The sequence below is a fragment of the Triturus cristatus genome, chromosome 11, assembly GCF_964204655.1.
Source record: "Triturus cristatus chromosome 11, aTriCri1.1, whole genome shotgun sequence".
Taxonomy (NCBI): Eukaryota; Metazoa; Chordata; class Amphibia; order Caudata; family Salamandridae; genus Triturus; species Triturus cristatus.
The window spans coordinates 121,993,091-122,013,640 of record NC_140594.1 but is presented as its reverse complement, the minus strand read 5'-3'; the positions used below and the strand labels follow the sequence as shown (position 1 = coordinate 122,013,640).

The following is a 20,550-nucleotide window of genomic DNA, read 5'->3' as shown; positions in this document are numbered from 1 at the left end:
TGTGGTAAGGCCTTTTTGCTTTAAATGCATTGACCATTAGTAGCTTTCCCAATAGGAGGAAAGTCAAGAAATCAACAGGAAGACTTTCAAGACTGTCATCCAAACTGCTAGAATTTAATATCAGAGTGTATATTTGAGCGGGTAAGAACATTACTGCAGATTTTTTGCCCATGCTTCCAGTGAATGATGGTGCAGATGAAATCGATGCATAGAATGAGATTTAAGAATAGAGGATTGCTAAGGGGGATGATATGGTTGTATGTGCTGACATGACAGCTTGGAGTGAATGTCAAATTATCTTATTGTAGAGGAGGTGGTGAGATGTAGTTAGGCTGAGAGAAAAGTTAATCTTGAATTTCAAACTTTTTGGAAGATTGAAAATTAATGATCTTTGGAAATTTGTGTTTATGATAGGTGTCATATTCATACTCACTTGTGTTTTAGATACAGAATTTTGGAGTCAGTTCACTGTAGTTATTTAGATCTAAGCATCACAAAAGATAAGATCAAATACACACTCTTATGGATACGTTGAAATGCTAAATCAGGCTGGTTAAAGATTGTGTCCAGTACAACTTGAACGATACACATTTGATTAGGAGGACCTCTGTTGAGAATCCAGTGTATTGCCCCGAGAGGGCATGGCCGAGGATTGGTGTCAACTTTCTTTGTCCATTTCAGATCTTAATAAGACACATGATTGTTTTGGTAGACAATCTCACCCGTTGGGTTTAAGTTAAGCGTGTGGCTGGACCTACTATAGATAATGTGAACAAATAGTTTAAAATTACATTTGCTAAAGAAGGTGCTGATGAGATTCGTATTAATAACGGTCTGCAGTTCATTTCAGGCATGATGAGGAAGTATCTGGGGAAGAGTGGCATAAAGCAATTGAGAATAACTCATTATCACCCTCAATCTAATTGCATAGTTAAGGGGTAAACTGATAGATACAAATTGCTTATTTGTCCATTTTTGATTGTGCGAAGGTTACAAGGGAGATGTTGCAGTCATACACGACTTAGCCGCATGCGGGCACTGGTAAATCATCATTTGATTTTATGTGGTAGGAAAGTGATATTAGAATTGTGTTTGTGTTGGATGGTGAATATGTTCTGTAAGAATGTTGTTGCAAGTTATCTTTGGAATGATACCAAATGGAAGACTGAAGAGAAAAGTGGGTCTGTCAAAAATGGCAGTTCTTTGTTTTGTGTGATGTGCAGGGAGTGGGTTGATTCAAATTTAAGGACCCAGTGTTGAACAGAAAATTCCTTTACACATTTTGAGAGCCTATGCAAGAGTAAGAGGTCAAAGGGAACTACACACGAGTGAGGCAGCAAGTGGTGAAATCTTTCCAGAGTGTCTAAAATAGTGGTGAGGGAGTACAAACCAGATGAATGCTGGAGAAAGTGATGGTGGCACAGGAGTAACCATGTTAAATAGCCGAGGAAGATAATTAGGCATGGGTGAAACTAGTCAACTGATTCAACTAGTTTGCAGTGCGCCATCCAAGAGAGTACAGTTGAGATTATAGGAATTATGTTCTTATTTTCTCATCTATTTGCAGTAATTCAATGTTATTTCTGATCTAATTCCAGCCACAATTGTTTACTTACAACCAAATTCACTCGCGCTATTCACTTTTTCATGTAATTCATGTGCAATCTTTAAGTGAGCTTTGAACGAATATATGATGTATTTGTAAATACCACTAACATACTAAGCAGGGCACCTTGGCACTTTTCTAATTTCAAATAGACCTATTATATTAAATATTCTGATTTAGTTGGTTAGTTGCAAGTCATGTACTTTTATTTTTTAAGGGGGGAAGATGTGTGCCATCCTGAATTTCAGTGGGTCAGTCATGACATGGATGTTCTGTGTTGGAATCCTGTCTGAAGAGTATTCCAGGCTCAGTGTCATTTTGAGCCTCTGTTGGATGTACTGCTCTTTCCTGTTACAATAATTGTTTATTTGTGGAAACGCTATCATATGAATAGCAGTGCCCTCACAATGCCACAGGTCAGACTGCGAAAAGGGTTGTAGCCTCACTTCCTGGCAAATCACCTCCAATGAGAGCTTTCCATATTAAACTAATTTGCAATTTAACTCGTTTTTAGATGTACAGTATATTTTATTGGCACAACCAAAAGGGAAACCCGTTAAGGACAGTAATAGGGACAACTGTAGGAGGGGCTGTCTTAGAAACCACCCATAGCAGTTACTCTTGAGACTGAGTAGCAGATGCCATGATGTGTCACAGTTGTGATCAGACCCAGGAAGAACGTCATGGCAATAATGGTGATCCCTCAGTGTCCTGCTTTGCTTAGCATGTGTTGTCTCTAAACACCCCTTTATCTTCCAAAAAGGAGCTAATAAAATTATAGTCTGCCTTTGCACATCCCCTGTTCATTCAGTTTGAATGAATTTGCTGAGGAAATGACTGGTCTCGGGTTATAAAAACTGTTAACTAAAATCTTTACTTCTGCAGCTCATGTTGTTAGGTTTGAGCTCCAGAAGAGGTACAATGAGCCTGCTTTACTCCTTGGGAATCCAGCAGGGTGAGCTGACTCTCCAGGGGTAACTTCCTATGCTGGTGAACTGCAAACAAAGGAAACAAAAGAGTAAGAAAGAAATACAAAAAAGATCCCACGATGCCTTATGCCAGTCTCGAATTTATTATCTAGTCATTTTTTTCTGTATTTCTGAGAGACTGGAAGCCTTTTAATTACACTAGAAGGAAACAAGTATGCAAATAAAATCAGTACTAGCTACGTCATCCACATCTGACATGGAAAAAAGTGAGGGCTCTGGAAAACATGCAACTGGGGAGTGAAGCAAATGGTTTTAGTGTGCAAACATGTACAACAGTTTACCTAATTGGAGATGGCTGCAGGAGGAAGGAAAGTAAAGGAGAATACAAATGTTTTCCAGCCCACTACAACCTTTCCTATATACTGCAAGTTTGTTAAACTCCTGGAAGTTGAGGCAAGCTCTACCCTTAATTCCAGATATTGAAGTCATGGATACCTGGCTTTGGTTTTTGCCTGTACTGGGTTTTAATTTGTGAAGTCTGAAAAAATGAAGGATGAGATTTACATTATGAACTCCATGACAAAAGCCATAGGAAGATGCTTTACATTTTGAACTACTTGACAAATACAAGCCAAGTGGTCCTATACTGTGAACTCACTAACACATGCCTTAGGAATGCTTTAGCATATGCATCGCCTTTTAGGTTTTGTCTGCACAGCGCTTGCGAAATCTCTAGTATAAATTATTATTATTATTTTTAATCTTAAAAGGGGCTTAGACCCCGCCCATTACTTACCTTTACTTACCATTGACTATCTACCACGTCACTTTACTTACCATGGCTGGCTCGAACGTTACTCTTGTTTACTGTGCTGATCAGCGCGCTTAGGATGTCTTGTTTTGGGGCCTAGACCAAGTACTACTTCCAGTAGCCAGTGTCCACACGCCTGCAAAGGTACATTTTTTTTTTTTTTTTAACTATAGCACTCCATCAGAGTTAGTTTTGCAGGCTGTCTCTATACTTGCATTTTCTGATGCTTGCCCTGCCCTGTGTGAAAATTAACATCTTCCTTCATATCTACACATTACAAAATCCAGGGATGTGGAATTCCAATAGCCAAACGTCCAGGACATATTGTTTGAGGTCAAGGGCAACAAGTTTTCATGTGTATTTTGTCCTTGGGACAAGTAGGCCCAACCCCCTGCAGCACAAACTAATTGGCTGCCAGTTTGCGGTACCACATTATGGATCAGGGAAGGGCACTGTCTGCAGTTAAGGTAATATTTTTGCCAATGTGTTAATGCTGCTAAAACTTGTATTTATGCTTCATTAATTGAAAGCCTTTATTATTAGGGTGAGTGCTCTAAGTAAATGTTGTAAGCTCCGACTGCGCTACTAACAGTGGTTCCAGTATAAAAATGTGTACAAACGTTTTCAAAGTTTAGCAATATGAGGCTATGCATGATGCTCCCAGAATGCTCTCTGATTTGATGCAAATATTTGCAGAAGCTTCAAAGCAAGATTGATGATTCTTTGCTTTCAAAATAAAATGCTCATAAAAAAATAAAGCAGGAAAAAAAACATTTTGCTAAACTACTGTAAAAATTCAAGTACCATTTCTTTGCAGCATCATTTAGTAACATGTGTTAATGCATGCTAGTATTTACCCAAAATATTCATAATTGAAAATCAGTGTAAACAGTTTCAATAAGATTATGGAAAACAAAAATTAACAAGCATTGGCAAAGCCAGTAGGTCTTAAATTGCTGGTCAGCTTTTTAGTTTTGTCAATGTGTGACTTGTTTTGGCATGGTTTTTGTAAAACCTTTGTGTGGGAGCTGCCAGGCCCTCACCATTATAACAAACATTGGCAAAGCAAAAAATAGGTTTTTGGTCTCAAAAAGCACACCCTGCCACAGTAGTTACTGGCACTGAACAAAACTACTTTGTGTGCCGATATGCTCCTTGTGAAAGAGCAGAATGCTGTCACTCACTGTGAAGCCAGCTGATACAGAGAGAGAGACAGAATTGTAATAAACACAAAAGGTCACGGTCAACGCCAGACCATATTAGGGGCCAAATTATTCAAGAAAGTCTCAAAAGTGCACCCATGGTATATGCAGCTATACGGCTTTTATGAATTCCCAAAAATTTACGGAAGTAGGACCAGAAATAGTATTCCTAGAAAATATTTGTGAACTGCATTTTAGCATGAGTAAATATGCACGTGTAGATTTTCTCATGGGTAAATCTGAGTGTTTGCAAGTTCACTTTCCGTCCAACCACTTTTTGCTGAAAACCATTAAAACATGCAAGTTAGTAGGTTTGCACAGGCTCAAAACGGCATTCTAACCCTGGAACTATCGCTAAGTAATACCTTCAGCCCCAGTATGTAGATCTGTGGAAACGTAGCAACATAAGGGAATTGCAAGTATTCAAACACTATGGTATGAGCCCTGGCATAATCAGAGAGGCTATATCAGAGCTCTTATATAATGAGATTACTGTCATAATTTGTCACCGCACAACGTGGCACCAAAGGGACAAGTGGATTTTGTTACAGGACAAGTAGATTTATGAAGCAATCTGCCCCATGGACAAGTAGGTATTTTATTAAATTCCACACCCCTGAAAATCATATCACTTTGACTGCTTACTCATGGCGCTGACAACACCTTTCACTAACTTTACACTTCACTGCAGGAGGTTGTCCGTCCTTTATGTTTATGCCACTCATCTTCCACTATAACGGCTAGCACAACAGTGGCTGTCCTACACGCCAGCACAGATGCTGAAAAGGAACTAAGGCCAATATTCTCACAGTGAATGTCTCTTTTCAGGTCTCACGCCTGTGGCGTTCTGTTACCTTTGGTTTCTCTTTGCACGTTGTGGGAGCACCATTTATACTTGCTAACACACAGCAACAAAAGCGGTCTTCCATGCTGCTTGTACATGAGGGCTGAACAGCGCGCTTTTAGGCATCTGTAGCACACTCCATTAAACACCCACAGTCTCTGAAGCAGAGTGTTTGTTGTTTCTATTCCACAGAAATAACTCACCCTCCCGGTAAACAGATCGCAAGCAGCTGACACACGAGTGCGCAACATTGTATTACTGTTTTTGCTCTTGGATTCTCTGTTCAGCTTTTCTTGCTTTACCTTTTAGATTTTCAGAGTACCTCTACGTTCCTGTGGTTTCTTCCCATAAAAAATATCTTCTTTGTCTACACTTTGTGTCTGCTTTTGCTGGATCTTTCCCTCTTTGTGTTTCTATTCTGTATGTATTCATGTATCGTTGGCGTGCTTGCTTTGTGCAGTTTCTTACTACGTGCAAGCATCCTTCTAACTGGAGTTGTGGAATCTTTCATAAAGTTTGAGATAAAAACACTATGTGCCCAGTATCGATCATCAGTTAGTTTACAAACTTCCTTCCTTATTACTGAATGCATAATAGCAAACGATTATGTGTTTTTCACAACCAGTAACACAATGATGGTAAAGTTTCTTCCAACAGGTAGAGGGTCACTGCTGCTTTTTGTTTATATTTCATTCAGCACCACTAGCCCAGTTAGACTCGGATCTGACCACTTCCTCCTTTCCAAAATCATTCCCGTGCCCCTGGTTTTGTGTCATTTTTTTGCCTCCAACATGTTATCCAAGAGCCGGTGGCAGGAAACATAGGCAGAAAGGCAGAGTAGCAAACTATATTGTGCAAATACCTATCATAGTGAAGTTGGCCACAAAAGGCCGAGAAACATTGAAGATCTGAATGTTGCATGGTGTCTGGTAAAAGGAAACAATTTACAGAGACAGGAACAGGTCTCACACAGTTGTGGTCTCTCTGTACAACTTCAGGGCATACTTGCTGCCACCTTGGGTTAACCACTAAATGTGGGTGGGAAAGAATGTGATGTTATGTCGATAAACCTTAGCATTTTTCTGCCCACAGCTATTCAGGATGTGCTCCCTACTCCCTGTCCTCTCCAACCACCACGTTTTGTAGCTGCCTAATGCAATTCCTCTCTTCATTGCATTTCTACCCAGTTCACTGCTTCTGATCATTTTTTTTTCTTTCTAAATGAATGGCTTATCACACCACCAGCTAACACACCCCTTTTGTCTACTGTACTTAGAGGGGAACATAACTCGTAACCCCTTCTCAAAGGGGACCTATTAAGTGCTTGAATGGAGAGGTCTGATTATCCCAGATATCTTTAGCTCAGTTCCTCTTACCTGTTTTTCATTTACTGTGTTGTCTGCATTTGAGTCAGTTATGCTTCAGCTTTTTACTTTTAGTGCACTGACTGGCCTAATGATGCCTTTTCCATGTTAAACAAGCATTTGCAATGCAATAGGTTTAGCATTACTGAAAGTCTGAGTGATTGGTGTTGCAAATAATAATGTGTTACAATTTTTTTTGGTTAACAAATGTCTCAGCAGTAGCATAAGTAAGGGTGCAGTGCCTTACGTGGCTAATAGTACATCTCACAGGGAGACCTAGTAACAGACTGTAGTAATGCATCCTTTTCTTGCTTCATGGATTTTATTACTTATGCTACAGCTGGGATATTTTTTGACAAAAAAACCTAACTAACAATATCATTTGCAATGCTAATAGCTCAAACTTTCAGTAAAGCGAGACCTATTGCATTGCAAATGCTTGTCCCAATATCTCATCTGTGTGTGTTTTCCTTTAACTGGTCAGGTCTCTCGCCCATTTTAAGTAGTCCGCCAAGCAGCGCTCTTGGCCCTACTGAAGGTTTGTTTTCTCTGAAGAGGAGGTGGGGCTCGGATTAGAGGAGTCCTCTTTAATCCTCTTAACAGTTTAAACTTTTCCCTCACCTTCATCATGAATCTCCTTGAATATTTATCCCTTTATCGCTTCAAGAGGCCCCCTCCTGCCTTCTTGTTTGCGCCCTGGGGGACTCTGCATATCACACAGTACTTAGTATTTACAAAACTTACTTCGTGAGGGGATGGAGAGGTGGGGGCTCCTCATGTCTCTCTTCTGCACATGTATCTCCCACTGCTGTACCTTTGTCACTGACATCGGGGAGGGAAGCACAGCTGTGGGGCAGGTGTGACTTACCTTTTCTCAGTACCCTGAGCTGCAATGCCATAAAGTTTGTAAGGCCAAATGCTGAATGGTGTGCATGTGATGCCTACAATATGATCTTAAACAACAAGTACAGTGCTAGTCCCTCAAAACTAGGTCACCCAAACCTATCATTTTGTCCCATCCTTTGTTGCCCCCTTCACAAATGCTCACAACATATACTCTATACCCTGGCGTCTCACCCATAAAAACAAGATAGCAAGTGCCTAAACATTCTGACGAGATTAGAGCGATGGGAACTAGTGATGTATATAACAAAGTGCATATATTGCGGCATAGACAACTTGCCAGTTGGATAGAGAGACATGAAGACATTGTCATATAACTACATGAAATGCCCTGTTAATATTGACAGGAGGTTTAAAACCTCACTTCAACCCAAAGGTCTATTAGCATTGTTTTAGTTTTATATAGCGCAAACTCGACCCGAAGGTATTGGAGCACTTTACATGAACACTAGTTACATTGCACAGTGTTTTTTGATAGCCGTTTTACTTTTTACTTCGTAGAAAGAAAAACCAGAGTAATGACATGGTCAATGCTGGCCGCGTCATAATGCTTTAAAAAAAATATAAAATGTAAGCCATGTTGCACAACAGCTGAACTGCTGTACAACATGTAAAAACAAGCATTATAAATGCAATAGGTCTCGCCTTTTATTAAGTTTAAGCCATTTGCTTTGCTATACATTACCATTAGCAAAGCAAGTGGCTTTAACTTAGTGAGTGTTGTAGGGGAAGGGAAATCCTTTAAAGAGAGTCATCTACTCTCTGGATTTCCTTTCTCTTTTTGGATCTCAGGAGCAGCAACATTGTTGTGGTGTCACCAGGGCTTTAAGTAGAAGCTTTTTCAATATTATATACAAGCCATAGTTGCTGCTTATTTATCTTATGCAACTAGCAACCATTGACAAAGCAAATAGTCCTGACTTGTAGGTATGATGTGACTTCTTGTATCATAGATCTGGACGCAATGACAGGAACTGCAAAATACAAGTCGGGCGGCGCAATATGCTAAATACAGATTTTTACTTTACGTGTTGTTAAGCCACGCCCTTAATTACAATGACCACGCCCCTTGGAAAGACCCCCCCCCCCCCCAGTTTTGTCATCCCACTTAAAGCCCTGCCTAGCGGTGACAGTGCTTCTCTTCACAAATACCAATTGAAATTTTTTTTTTAATAGGCTAAAAAATGCTACAAAATCTAAATATGATCCGTGAAACAGTTGTGTTTGTTGTGTTGACTTTGCTGCACTGAGGAATGACAGCTAAACCTCTTGACTTGTCCTCAGAAAACCCGCAGGCAAAGCTGCCCTTTAAATAAAACATATGTGCAGGGGGTATATCACTATGAGTGACAGCAGCAATTACTGATCCGCAAGGCAATCGGGCTGCGTTACCAGAGGCCTTGTTGCAATAGGCACGGATTCGCTCGAGCTGCTGATGGTTGCTGTTTTAGTGACCGCTGCCTGTGGGACTGATGCCGTGTTCATCACTGATCACTTCTCAGAACTGGAAGACAGGCAGAGACGGCAATTAGACAGCATATGTCACTCCCCAGAGATGAGTGTCAGCCAGCACATCTCCCTCAGACCTGGCCATGCCGAGCTTAGAATGATTGCAATGTAATCATCTATTCATCCATCCCCTCCCGCGCCCCACAGCTACCAAGACTTGGGCGTGGTTGTGCACCGTTGATCTTGGAATTATTCTTACGATGTAGTTTCACTTTCACCTCCACGCCGATCTGAGTGCGCACAACAGTACGGAGAAGAAAAAAAAAACAATTTTTTAAAAAGTCACTCAAACAACCCCCCCCCACCCAACAATATCTGGACTCGGCCATGCAGGTGAGGCCCGGAAATTATTGCAATCAGAGCACCCGATATGAGAAAGCCACGCAGCCGCAAGTGAGTGCAGACAGCAAGGTACATTAAGATGCATGGTGCGACGTCTTATTAAAATGAAAATGTTGCAATATTTCCTTTTCCTACTTAATGGTGTTGGATGATATTATATTCTGCGATTGCTGGCGTCCCGCGAGCGTTGTGGGGGAGTGCAGCCAAAGTTAAAGGGCATATGGCACGCTACTAAGAAAAGGAGCGAAGCAACTCGGTTAAGTTAAAGGGCATATGGCATGCTACTAAGCAAAAGAGAAAAGCAACTCGGTTAAGGTAGCTCTTCCATAGCCCACGGGCCCCCAAAAATCCGGAGGGGCTTCTCCCAGCATGCAACAGAACCATGATCCTGGAGTGGAGCTGGATGGGAGCGTGGGGCTTCAAAAAGGGAAGATGGCGGAAAATCCAAGCCTCTCCTGCCTGCTCAACACCTTCCTTGACACTGGAGTGGGGAGGACTTGAAAACGCTTTATTCCTCCTCCTCCCAACTTTTTTTGGGTGGGGGGGGGGGGGGAAACCAAAAAGCCTTTTCTTCTCCACTTCCCCGGGGAAGATTGATGCTGTTTGGGAAGTGGGAAGGGTGTTTTCTGTAGGAAAGCATACGGTCACCGTAGTAAAAAAATAAAGGATACAGCGATCGCTGCTTGATGCTGTTTGGGAGGTGCGTTCTCTGTAGAAAAGCATACGGGCGCCGTAGTAAATAAATAAACAAGTGGTTGGTTTTGGTAAGTAAAAAAAATAAGAAAATAGGACTGAAGTGGAGAAATGCGGCATTGGGGCATGCTGCTTGCAGCCAATTTGCATTCATGCTCCTCTCTCGATTACTCACTCTACGCATGCTACCCGCCCCAAGTTGTTGCACAATTTGCGTGTGCCCCGGCAAGTATCCGCCGTAGGCTTACAGAACAGCCTTGGCAATTACGAAGATACTTCTTTTGCTTGCACTTCCTAGAAGAAAGGAGACAGTGCAGCGATGATTTTATGTAAAGTGAGCGCGGTGCTTGCGCTTCCTAGAAGAATGGAGACAGCGGGACGATGATTTTATGTATAAAGTGAGTGCGGTATCCCTATCAGGCGCCGTGCTGATTAAAGAATTTTTTTTTTAAAAACAAGCTGTCCAACGAAAGCCGCTTGTTTATAAGCGCTTCCTAGAAGAATGGAGGCAGAGCGACAATGATTTTATGTATAAAGTGAGCGCGGTGTCCCTCGCGGGCGCCGCGCTCATTAAAGAAATACAATTTTTAAAAAGCTGTCCAGCAAAAGTCGCTTGTTTATATCTGCATCGCGCTTTCACTTAATTGAAAGCGCGATGCAAAAATAGACGCGCCAATATGTAGTGATACGAGACATAGCTGTGGAATCACGTTTCAACTCATGCAGTTGTGTCTCTGCAGATCACCATCTGCTCGTGGAGAGGCAGAGGGAAGGGGAAACAAAAAGTGCTAACCCCGTAATTAAAGGCCACAGTAACATGCCACCAGTAAAAGATGCAATCCCGGTGGGCGGGGCCAAAAGGAGACAAGGCGGTAACCAGGAGGGACTAAGATGCCTCCTTTTCAATCATGAGCCATCATTTACCATGGAGGATGACGCCAGCGTGAAGCCAGCGAATGAAAAAGATCGGCGGGGTTTCTGAAAGCTTCGGAATCCGTATTGATTCTAAGAAGCCCTCAGCATGGCGAGGGCAGCGCATGCGCTGCTCACACCAGGCCGAGACCTAAACATTGACAAAGGCAATAGGTTTTGCATAGGCCAGTAGGCTCCAAACTGTGTGCCACCAAACTCAGCCAGGGGCACCGCGGTCAATACAAAACAATAAAGCGGCACACATTGTTCAGCGGTAAAGCTTTTCAGATCGTTTCAATGAACTGCAGTTCCTAGGACAGCCACTAGATGCCAGTATGAGCACACACCTCCAGAATTGGGAACAGCGACTCCAGTTTCATCATTGTATTGCTGAAGGGCAAGTTCTACTCATCAGTGTTTCCCCTTTTGTAAGTCACATTATCCAGACAAAATGCTAAGTTTTTCAGAAGAATGGTACCCTTGCCCTACACACTCAAGGTGACTCCGTTTTGATTTCACTATTGCACTCTCTCAGCTTTGCCGGAATACTGTTGATATTTTACATCCGGACTTTCTTTTGAAGTAGTGAAATATGCTGGTGTTTCAACATGTTTTTCTGCATTCAGTCCAGTGTTCATAACAGTCAGTCTGGCCTTCAAATTTCAATAGTTTCTCAGTATTACCCCTGTAACAAATTGTTTGATATTATTTTGATTCCAGAATGTATGCAGTAGGGATTTACTTGCTTCCTCTTTCGGTATCTGGTGGTGTACAGAAACAACAAGCTGCCTGGATTGCATTTGGCACTTTAATGTATTCTCTTTCCATTTGTTCTGGATTGATGCTGCATTAGCCATAGTTATATAATGTCTCCGCTAGAAGGCTGATGAATGAGCATTTACAGTGTATACTGTGCAAAAGCAAAACCATTACTCACAGTCAGGTTGATCAATGGTTGAAGTGGGCCTACGTTGTGCCCCATTCCGTGTGTTGTGGTGGGTAGAAGCAAAATGTGAATGACACCACAGTAGACTAATAATGGGCGAACAGGGCTGACAGAAAGCCCCTAAAAGTATGTATATTATATATTCTTTTTTTATTAAAAACAAAAGGTTGGGGGTAACACCCGACCTAAAATGTTCCTGGTAGTGACAAATTAAATAATGCAGTGTCTCCTTATCCAGGAGAGGTGTCCAGTGCACGGTCATATCCAGATTTAAAGAAATCTCTTGATCAAGAATATGGTCTCAAACCAGAGACTCATCTAGCCATATAACAGTTCGTTTTCTTTTTTGTTTGCTATTTGACTCCTCCACCGGCAAAAAAATAATAATATAATGGAGAGCTGCGGCCATCAGGCAATTGGTCAAGGGAGCCAAAGGTTCGAAAAAGTTTGGGAACCACTGACATATGCATAACCTATAGACTTTGCCAATGCTTGTTAAAACCAGTCACAGTATATGCTTGATGTTTCCAGAAAGACAGCTAATGTTAATGTATACTTTGGGTCTGCCTAAATTGCTTAGTTGATTACTGTAGGCAAAGATAACATGGTTATGTTTATGTTATGTTCAAGTTACAGCCAACACGCTTGTTTGATTGAATATTAAATGCAGCAACGTAGGCAGGAGGCCTCACATTTTACATTCTGAAAGATTTGACAGAGTCTATAAACTTGATCGTTTGATTGGATTAAAGCCTGCTGGAACGCAACCAGCCACTTGGCACCTCACAGATAACAGGATCAGACTACATCTAGAAGATTAGAAGACCCCTCTTCTACTTCTTAGTACCCTGTTCAATCTGTAAGGCCCTCTATGTGGGGTGATGATTTGTAATTCCATCTGAAATCTTAAAAACATTTGACATTTTTTGTATAGTATTTAGTTGTGTGATCATTAAAGTACATTTACTGTTTAAAGAAAAAACACTGCCTGGACATTGACTTATTGTGGGTTTCTCAGTTCTGAACTCCTTCCCCACAGTGCCTCCATTAATCAGCCTGGAATGCTCTATAACAGTACCCTGAGAGTTAGATTTTACATTGTGAACTCTTTGATAAATGCACAAGGAAGGGGGTTTAAACTCTGAACTCAATCAGAAATCGAAGGGGAAATGGTTTTACACTGAACTATGTGACAATCATACGAACTCCTTTTAACACAAGACAAAAGAGATAGTCCACACGTTGTTTAACACTAAGAGACAATGTAACATGTATCTATAGTTCAGTTGGTGCTAAAGGTTTGTTTCTTTGTGTACATCTGTACTTTTATGTTTGGTATTTAGTAGTGTGTCAATTAAACTTCTTTTTTAAAGTTATAACACTGGACAACAAAATTAAGCATAAGCTTGAACTTTGTGTAGAATTAACTTTCATGTAAACCTTTTGGTTTATTTAGTTAATTCTTTTGGCTTTATTTTTGTTTTTAATCTATGCCGATATTAAATTCCTGCTATAACAAGGTGGAAGTAATCTGACATTCCACTTAAACTTGGGGAATGTCTTCCTTTGGCTTCATGGCTGATGACGAAGAAAGCTGATAAAATGGAGGTGTTGGATCTAGAGAATCATCCTAGAGCTCTGTTACTAGCTGTTGGCCCACTCCCAGCTCCTGCTACTAAGACCAAAAATGTTGGTGTTACTCTCAACGCTGATCTAACCTTCTGTCCATATGTGTATGTTACTCCCTTTGAAGAGTTTAAGGAAAATTCTTCCTCTCCTCCGAGCTGAAGAGAGAAGGTTGATGAACCAGGTAGCCATCTCATTCTATTTAAATTAGAACACTGCTGTCTTGCTTGACTTACTCAAGTCTCTCGTGTCACCTTCTGATTGTGCAAAATGCAGCTGCCACTTCTGTTACCTATTTTACCCAAGTACACTTCTGTTACTCCCAGCAGGACTTCCTCCACAAGTTATCAGTGAATAAACAGATCTTTTACAAAACATATTATGCTTGGTGGACAAGGAACTTGTCGTGAGCATCTCAGTTCTCTGCTTCAGCCCTACATACCTTTTCACATGCTTCCTTCCTCTTCTTATGCACTCTTGGCTGAGCCCATATTTCATCAACCCAAAATACATAGATTCTTTTTTCTTGGTTCTCACTCATGTTCTCAGTACATCAGATGTATAAATCTCTGCCCATGTGAGTACAGGGAAGGCAGTCAGCCTGTAAAACTGTAGAGGGCAGCACATTAAATCCAGCCCTACTGGCATTGCTACTGCTTGCTAAGCAGACTAAGGAGTCTGATTATTTTTTCTGTTAATGAATAAAATATGTTCTTAATGTTAATTTCATGTACTGACAGGCCTCAAAATATCTACTCGCCCACTAGCTATGGCGAGTCAGATTTAATCAGATTGAGCTATTTTAGCACCTACTCCTCCGTTCTGGCGAGAGAATTTAAGCTGGAAGGAACAGGTGTTCTGTTCATTCAGAAAGTGATGAGCAATAAAGCCACCTATAAATCTTGTTTTTATCTTGACACATTTGCTGTGTGTTCAAGGACAGAAGTCAAATGTCAGTTTGTCTTTTTACTAATTGTTTCTGATCTTATACTGGAAAAAGTGGTTTACTTTTCTTTCTCTTATTACAGTTAGAGGTTTTTGTTAAGTGACCTGTATGACAATCATTAAAAAACAAAACACTGCAAGATGTCAGATTTTTTTCCAACACACAACATGTAAACAGCTTGTAAATAAAAAGTACAAGTATTTCAAAATATATCAGGAATTACGAAATAACACTTTTTTGTAATTCAGAGGTTTGAAGCAAACAAAGATTTAAACCGGAGCAAAACAAATCAGAACACTTTACTTGGTGATGTGCAAATGATAAATATTTGTAGTAACTCGATTTTAAAACATTATAAACTATATAGTTTTATCAGTAAAACCAAGTCAGTGGGAAATGTTGTGGCCATTTCAATGGAAAATCTGCTGATTGCAAATGTGTGCAACCACTTCATGCTTCAGGTGTGTATTTATTAAAAGTGATAGTTTTTAAACCTGATCTGAGAAAAATCCCTGCCTTCCCCTGATGACAATGCAGTTAATGAACTAAGAGGCAAGTCAGCAGTCGTGTGACTAGATTGGTATTTTATATAGAGCAAAAGTGATGTCTATTAAATCAAACAAAAGTGTTATTTGTACAGCAGACATGCTGAACTCACGTATTTGAAGGTGCCCTAATAAGCGATAAAGATGAAAATTGCAGCTTAGTGAAATAAAATATTTGCCCAGGATCACATAATTTTAAACCAGTTTATGGGTCAAGAGCATTATTAGGTCAAATGGATTATTTAAGTCACTACACCTGTAGATCTAGTAAAAATGTTATGGTTTTTTGAGGCTTGAATGAGCCTTTATTAAAGTATTCACTTCACAACAATAAGGGGACAGCAGCACATGAGGAATACGTTTTGCCCAACATCAAAAACTAGTCAAGTAGGGGAACTGGGAAGAAAGGACTGCTCGCTCCTAGACCTGTAATGTTCCTACTGTCACACATTTCAATTACTAGATAACGAGACTGGGCCCACTGTTCCTTGAGTTAATAGCCAACAAGTGATGGGTTCCAGCAATTACTTACATTAAGTATATTTTAAATTTTAAACTGATAACAAAGTACTTCGAAGTCTTAGCCCCAAAAAAATGGGATTATAGGAATAAGTTATAAATAACACTTCCAAATGCACTCAATTTGAACACAATTAGAGCCAAATATTTAAAATAATTTCACTTTATGTGTGTATTAATCAATTTGTATTGAATTAATCACATGAATTACAATAATAAATAAAAAGAGAATATATTTACGGTCATCATGAACATAAGTTAGAAAAATAGATCAAATACGCTACAGGGGTCATAAATATAAGAAAAGATATGGTTAATATTAAGTGGCTAAAGACCCAAACATTGTAAAGGCATGGGCTAAAAAAGTCAGGAATTTTATAATAAAACAATTATCTCGAAGTGTAAAATAGTACTTTACAGCGTGTGTTGAATCCTTAAACATCAGACATACAGTTTTCTTAAACACAAACGTTTTGGGCAAGTACACCGTATATCCATTATCTTAATGCCATGGTTTCCAACTTAACCACTAGGCCAAATTGGAGTGAGGGTAGCACTGACTGAGTTCCCCAACTATCCTCATCAGCGAAATACCAATCTATTGGGGGACCTGCTCATTTTGTTTTTTAGGTCTCGCTAGAGTCAGCGCATGCGCTGCTCTTGCGAGAAATTTAGTAGGTGGTTTAAAAGATCTATCCAGGCCGGCCACCAGCTTGCTATTACTCACACTGCTCTTATTACTCTCCTTCCATTTCACTCACACTGCTCTCATTACTGTACGCGTATCTATCTTCTGTGCGCGAAATGTACTTTCCATAAGTACACTTTTTATACATTTGTATGCATTGTACAACATATTTGTATATATTATCTATATGTGCCTCACCACTTGTGTGTGCCTTATAATTCACACATGTATCCTCCTACAGTCGTTGCTTTTACGCCCACCTATATGTAACAGAAATGGCCATATTTGTTTTGTATATTTGTTTACAATTTACTGTCAATTAACGCATTTTACTTCACACATAATGCATATGTGTTCAGCTGCCTGCGGTTCATTGTTGGTTGCTGTATATGAGTTGAAGTACATAAAACATGATGAGACAATTCACAGCAACTCACACTTCATCAGAATTTCAGGCGGCGTTTTTACAAAACATACGTCGATCTATTACATTATATTAACCACGTTACAAAAGCAACGTTCAAGCTATTTTTTTTTTTTTTTTAATTGGAGCGTATTTTTACAAATGTATTTTGCTAATATTTAGTGCTACTAATTTTGGTTGTGTGTAGCTGCAAACATGTGGCTACAGTCGTTCTGTTCGACACATCTCCCGCCTATAATTAACAGAATTTTTTTAATTCTTTTCTACTGAGTGCGTTTCACTCACGCTGCTATTATGACTCTCCTTCCTTTTGACTCATACTGCTCTTATTACTCTCCTTCCATTTCACTCACACTGCTCTTATTACTCTCCTTCCATTTCACTCACACTGCTCTTATTACTCTCCTTCCATTTCACTCACACTGCTCTCATTACTCTTCCATTTCACTCACGCTGCTCTTATGACTCTCCTTCCTTTTGACTCATACTGCTCGTATTACTCTCCTTCCATTTCACTCACACTCCTCTCATTACTCTTCCATTTCACTCACACTGCCCATTACTTTTCCACTTCACTCAGGCTGCTCTTATGACACACACTCCTTCCTTTTAACTCATACTGCTCTTACTCCTCTCATTCCTTTTGACTCATACTGCTCTTATTGCTCTCCTTCCATTTCACTCACACTGCTCTCATTACTCTTCCATTTCACTCACACTGCTCTCATTACTCTTCCATTTCACTCACACTGCTCTCATTACTCTTCCATTTCACTCACGCTGCTCTTATGACTCTCCTTCCTTTTGACTCATACTGCTCTTATTACTCTCCTTCCATTTCACTCACACTGCTCTCATTATTCTTCCATTTCACTCACACTGCTCTCATTACTCTTCCATTTCACTCAGGCTGCTCTTATGACACTCCTTCCTTTTGACTCATACTGCTCTTATTACTCTCCTTCCTTTTGACTCATACTGCTCTTATTGCTCTCCATCCATTTCACTCACACTGCTCTCATTACTCTTCCATTTCACTCACACTGCTCTCATTACACTTCCATTTCACTCAGGCTGCTCTTATGACACTTCTTCCTTTGGACTCATACTGCTCTTATTACTCTCATTCCATTTCACTCACAATGCTCTCATTACTCTTCCATTTCACTCACACTGCTCTTCGCATACTCAGTCTCCTTCCTTATACTAAGTACTCCTCCATATCTAACAATTATAATTCAATCTGCATCATTCAAATACACAACACATAATACATCCACAACACGTAGATAAAAAACATTACCATTTAAAATTCAAAAATAACCAATTGCGAGACCTATTGCATTTCCAATGCTCATACTGATCTTCAACTCCTCACTCTCCTTCCTCATCTCACCATACTCTTCTCCTCACTCTTTCCTTACACCTCACACTACTTTTCTGTTCAGTCTACGTCATTTTACCTCACACTACACTTCTCCCCACTCTCCTTCCTTATACCTCACACTATTATCATCACTCTACATCTTTATACCGCACACTACCCTTCTCCCTACTCTCCTTCCTTATACCTCACACTGCATGTGTACTCCTCTCTCATTCCTTATTTCTCACACTACTATTCTCATCCCTCTACATCTTTATACCTCACACTACTCTTCTCCTCACTCTCCTTCCTTATACCTCACACTGCTCTTCAAATCATCACTCCCCTTCTTTATAACATATACCACTCTTCTCCTCCTCAGTCTTGTTCCTTATATCTCACACTACTCTTCTCGTCACACCCTTTCCTTATACCTCACACTACTCTTCTCATCACTCTACATCCTTGTACCTCACACTACTCTTCTCCTCAGTCCCCTTCCTTATACCTCACACTGTTCTTTTCCTCCTTACTCTCCTTTCTTATAGATCATACTACTCTTCTACTCATCACTCTCCTTCCTTATATCTCATGCTACTGCTACCCCCAATGCATAGCCAATAGGTCTCGCCTGTGGAACATTATAAATATTTAGTTATCCAGCACAATATCCTAGATTAGACAACATCAAGTGTTGCATGGCTATTCACTTATAAGGTCCCAAAAGCGAGACCTATTGGCTATGCCAATGCTTGTTTTAACTATGTGTTGATTACCAGTATAGCTTGGTAAAGTGGAAACAATGGGATTAAATTTCAAGCCTTCCGGGTACACGGCTAAAATTCATCCACCATCTACAATGGTAACTACCCAAATGGTAGTTGGTCTGATTTTTTATTTCAATTGGACATCTACGTCCTTCAGTTTTGACGCTTTGCTCTCCAAAGGCAGCAGAATGGGCAGTCAAAGCTAACTCCAGTTCGGAGACAGTATGATCGAGTAAGAACACTCTATAATTTCAATGTCTAGTCAGAGCTATATCTTTCAAAGAGGCTAGGTTCCCGGTTGTACAGACTGTGCCTCCTCCGCCTTCCCTACCCTCCATATAACCATCTTCTGAAGCATCAATCAGCACAATGTGACAGACAGCCAACAGTGTCCAGCTATGTGATCATTATTATTCCTTTCACATAATAACCACACCCGTCACTTTGACACACACTTTCTTACACACTATAGCTCAACCTTCCTGGCTCTTCTCTGCTTAACCTGTACTTGCAACTGTAAACGAGCATCATATCGTTAGCGTATCAACTACAGCCTTTACACCTCAAGACATTGTCTGATTCAAACTGGAAACCTGCAGTTTAGCTTTAACATTATAAATATGAGCCGAAAAATCTCAGCACATAAAAGTGTCACTGCCCAAAATCCAGGTCTGCTTGAAAGAGCCACACATGAGCCCTGAGGGGTCACTTAAAGGGTAAGTACTCTTCACTCCTCACGAGAACTTCTCCTGCCCGTGCCCCAAGGGTAGCCTTCAACTTAACCCCTAGACCGCACCCTACTCTCCCCCCAGGTGCTCACCGGCTCGCTGGCTTTCCCACGCTGATAAATGCTCGCCCTATGTATGCCGCCATCGCTTCCCTGTTCCGGCACTGTACGTAAGGTGAACAAGACGTCACACGTTAGCCGGTTCCAAACTACCAATGAGAGCGCCCCTCTGCTCGCGAGATGAGGAATGGGGGCGAAACTGCGGGTGAGCAGTCACGCGCGAGACAGATCTCAGGAGGCAGTAGCGCGCGTGCGTCAACCACCTGCAAGCTGTATGCTTTTTGAAGCTGTGAGATAACGTGAAGTCTTCTCAGATATGGATGTCTAATCGTACGTATACGGTGTTAATGGTATGTTTACGCCCCCCTCACATAGCATGGGTGACGCTGCCCCATGCCTGAGTGTTACCTGAGATATTTTCGTTATTAACGAAAATGAATTGAAGAGAAGGAAAAAGAATATTGGAAAGTGTGAACTCTCCCCGCATTTACTGTTCTATTTCTTGTCGCTGACTGAAAACAGCATTCATTTTAGAAAGATAGCCATGTGCAGCCAGCGGAAGCTAGTGGCAACGTTTATCCACGTCGGCGAGCAACCAAGTAAGAGTAGTTCATAATGGAGGCACAATCATTCAAAACACACCACTTGGAAGCACCCTTCCAGTCACTCACTTCTGTCCTGCATCGATTATCAGCAAATGGACCGCTCAGTGGGTTATGGTAATTACTGCAGAAATATGTGTGTGCATGTTGCGCATGTTTGAATCTTTACAATTTCTACTTGGCCTTTCAGCCACCCAAATTCCCTAAAATGAGCCCACT

The 20,550-nt window shown here is 40.7% G+C and overlaps 1 protein-coding gene across 2 annotated transcripts in view; it reads right to left on the bottom strand.

The window, feature by feature from the left end:
* Nucleotides 1–19,915, bottom strand: part of PISD (phosphatidylserine decarboxylase) — a 351,855-nt gene extending 331,940 nt beyond the window's left edge. Inside the window, exon 1 of one of the 2 annotated variants that reach the window (XM_085635874.1) lies at nucleotides 19,763–19,915. In XM_085635874.1, coding sequence (XP_085492000.1) covers nucleotides 19,763–19,815 — 53 coding nt within the window. In that variant the 5' untranslated portion in view covers nucleotides 19,816–19,915. The remainder of the gene's footprint in view (nucleotides 1–19,762) is intronic. The other variant, XM_085635875.1, reaches the window with a different exon arrangement.
* Nucleotides 19,916–20,550: the final 635 nt, after the last annotated feature.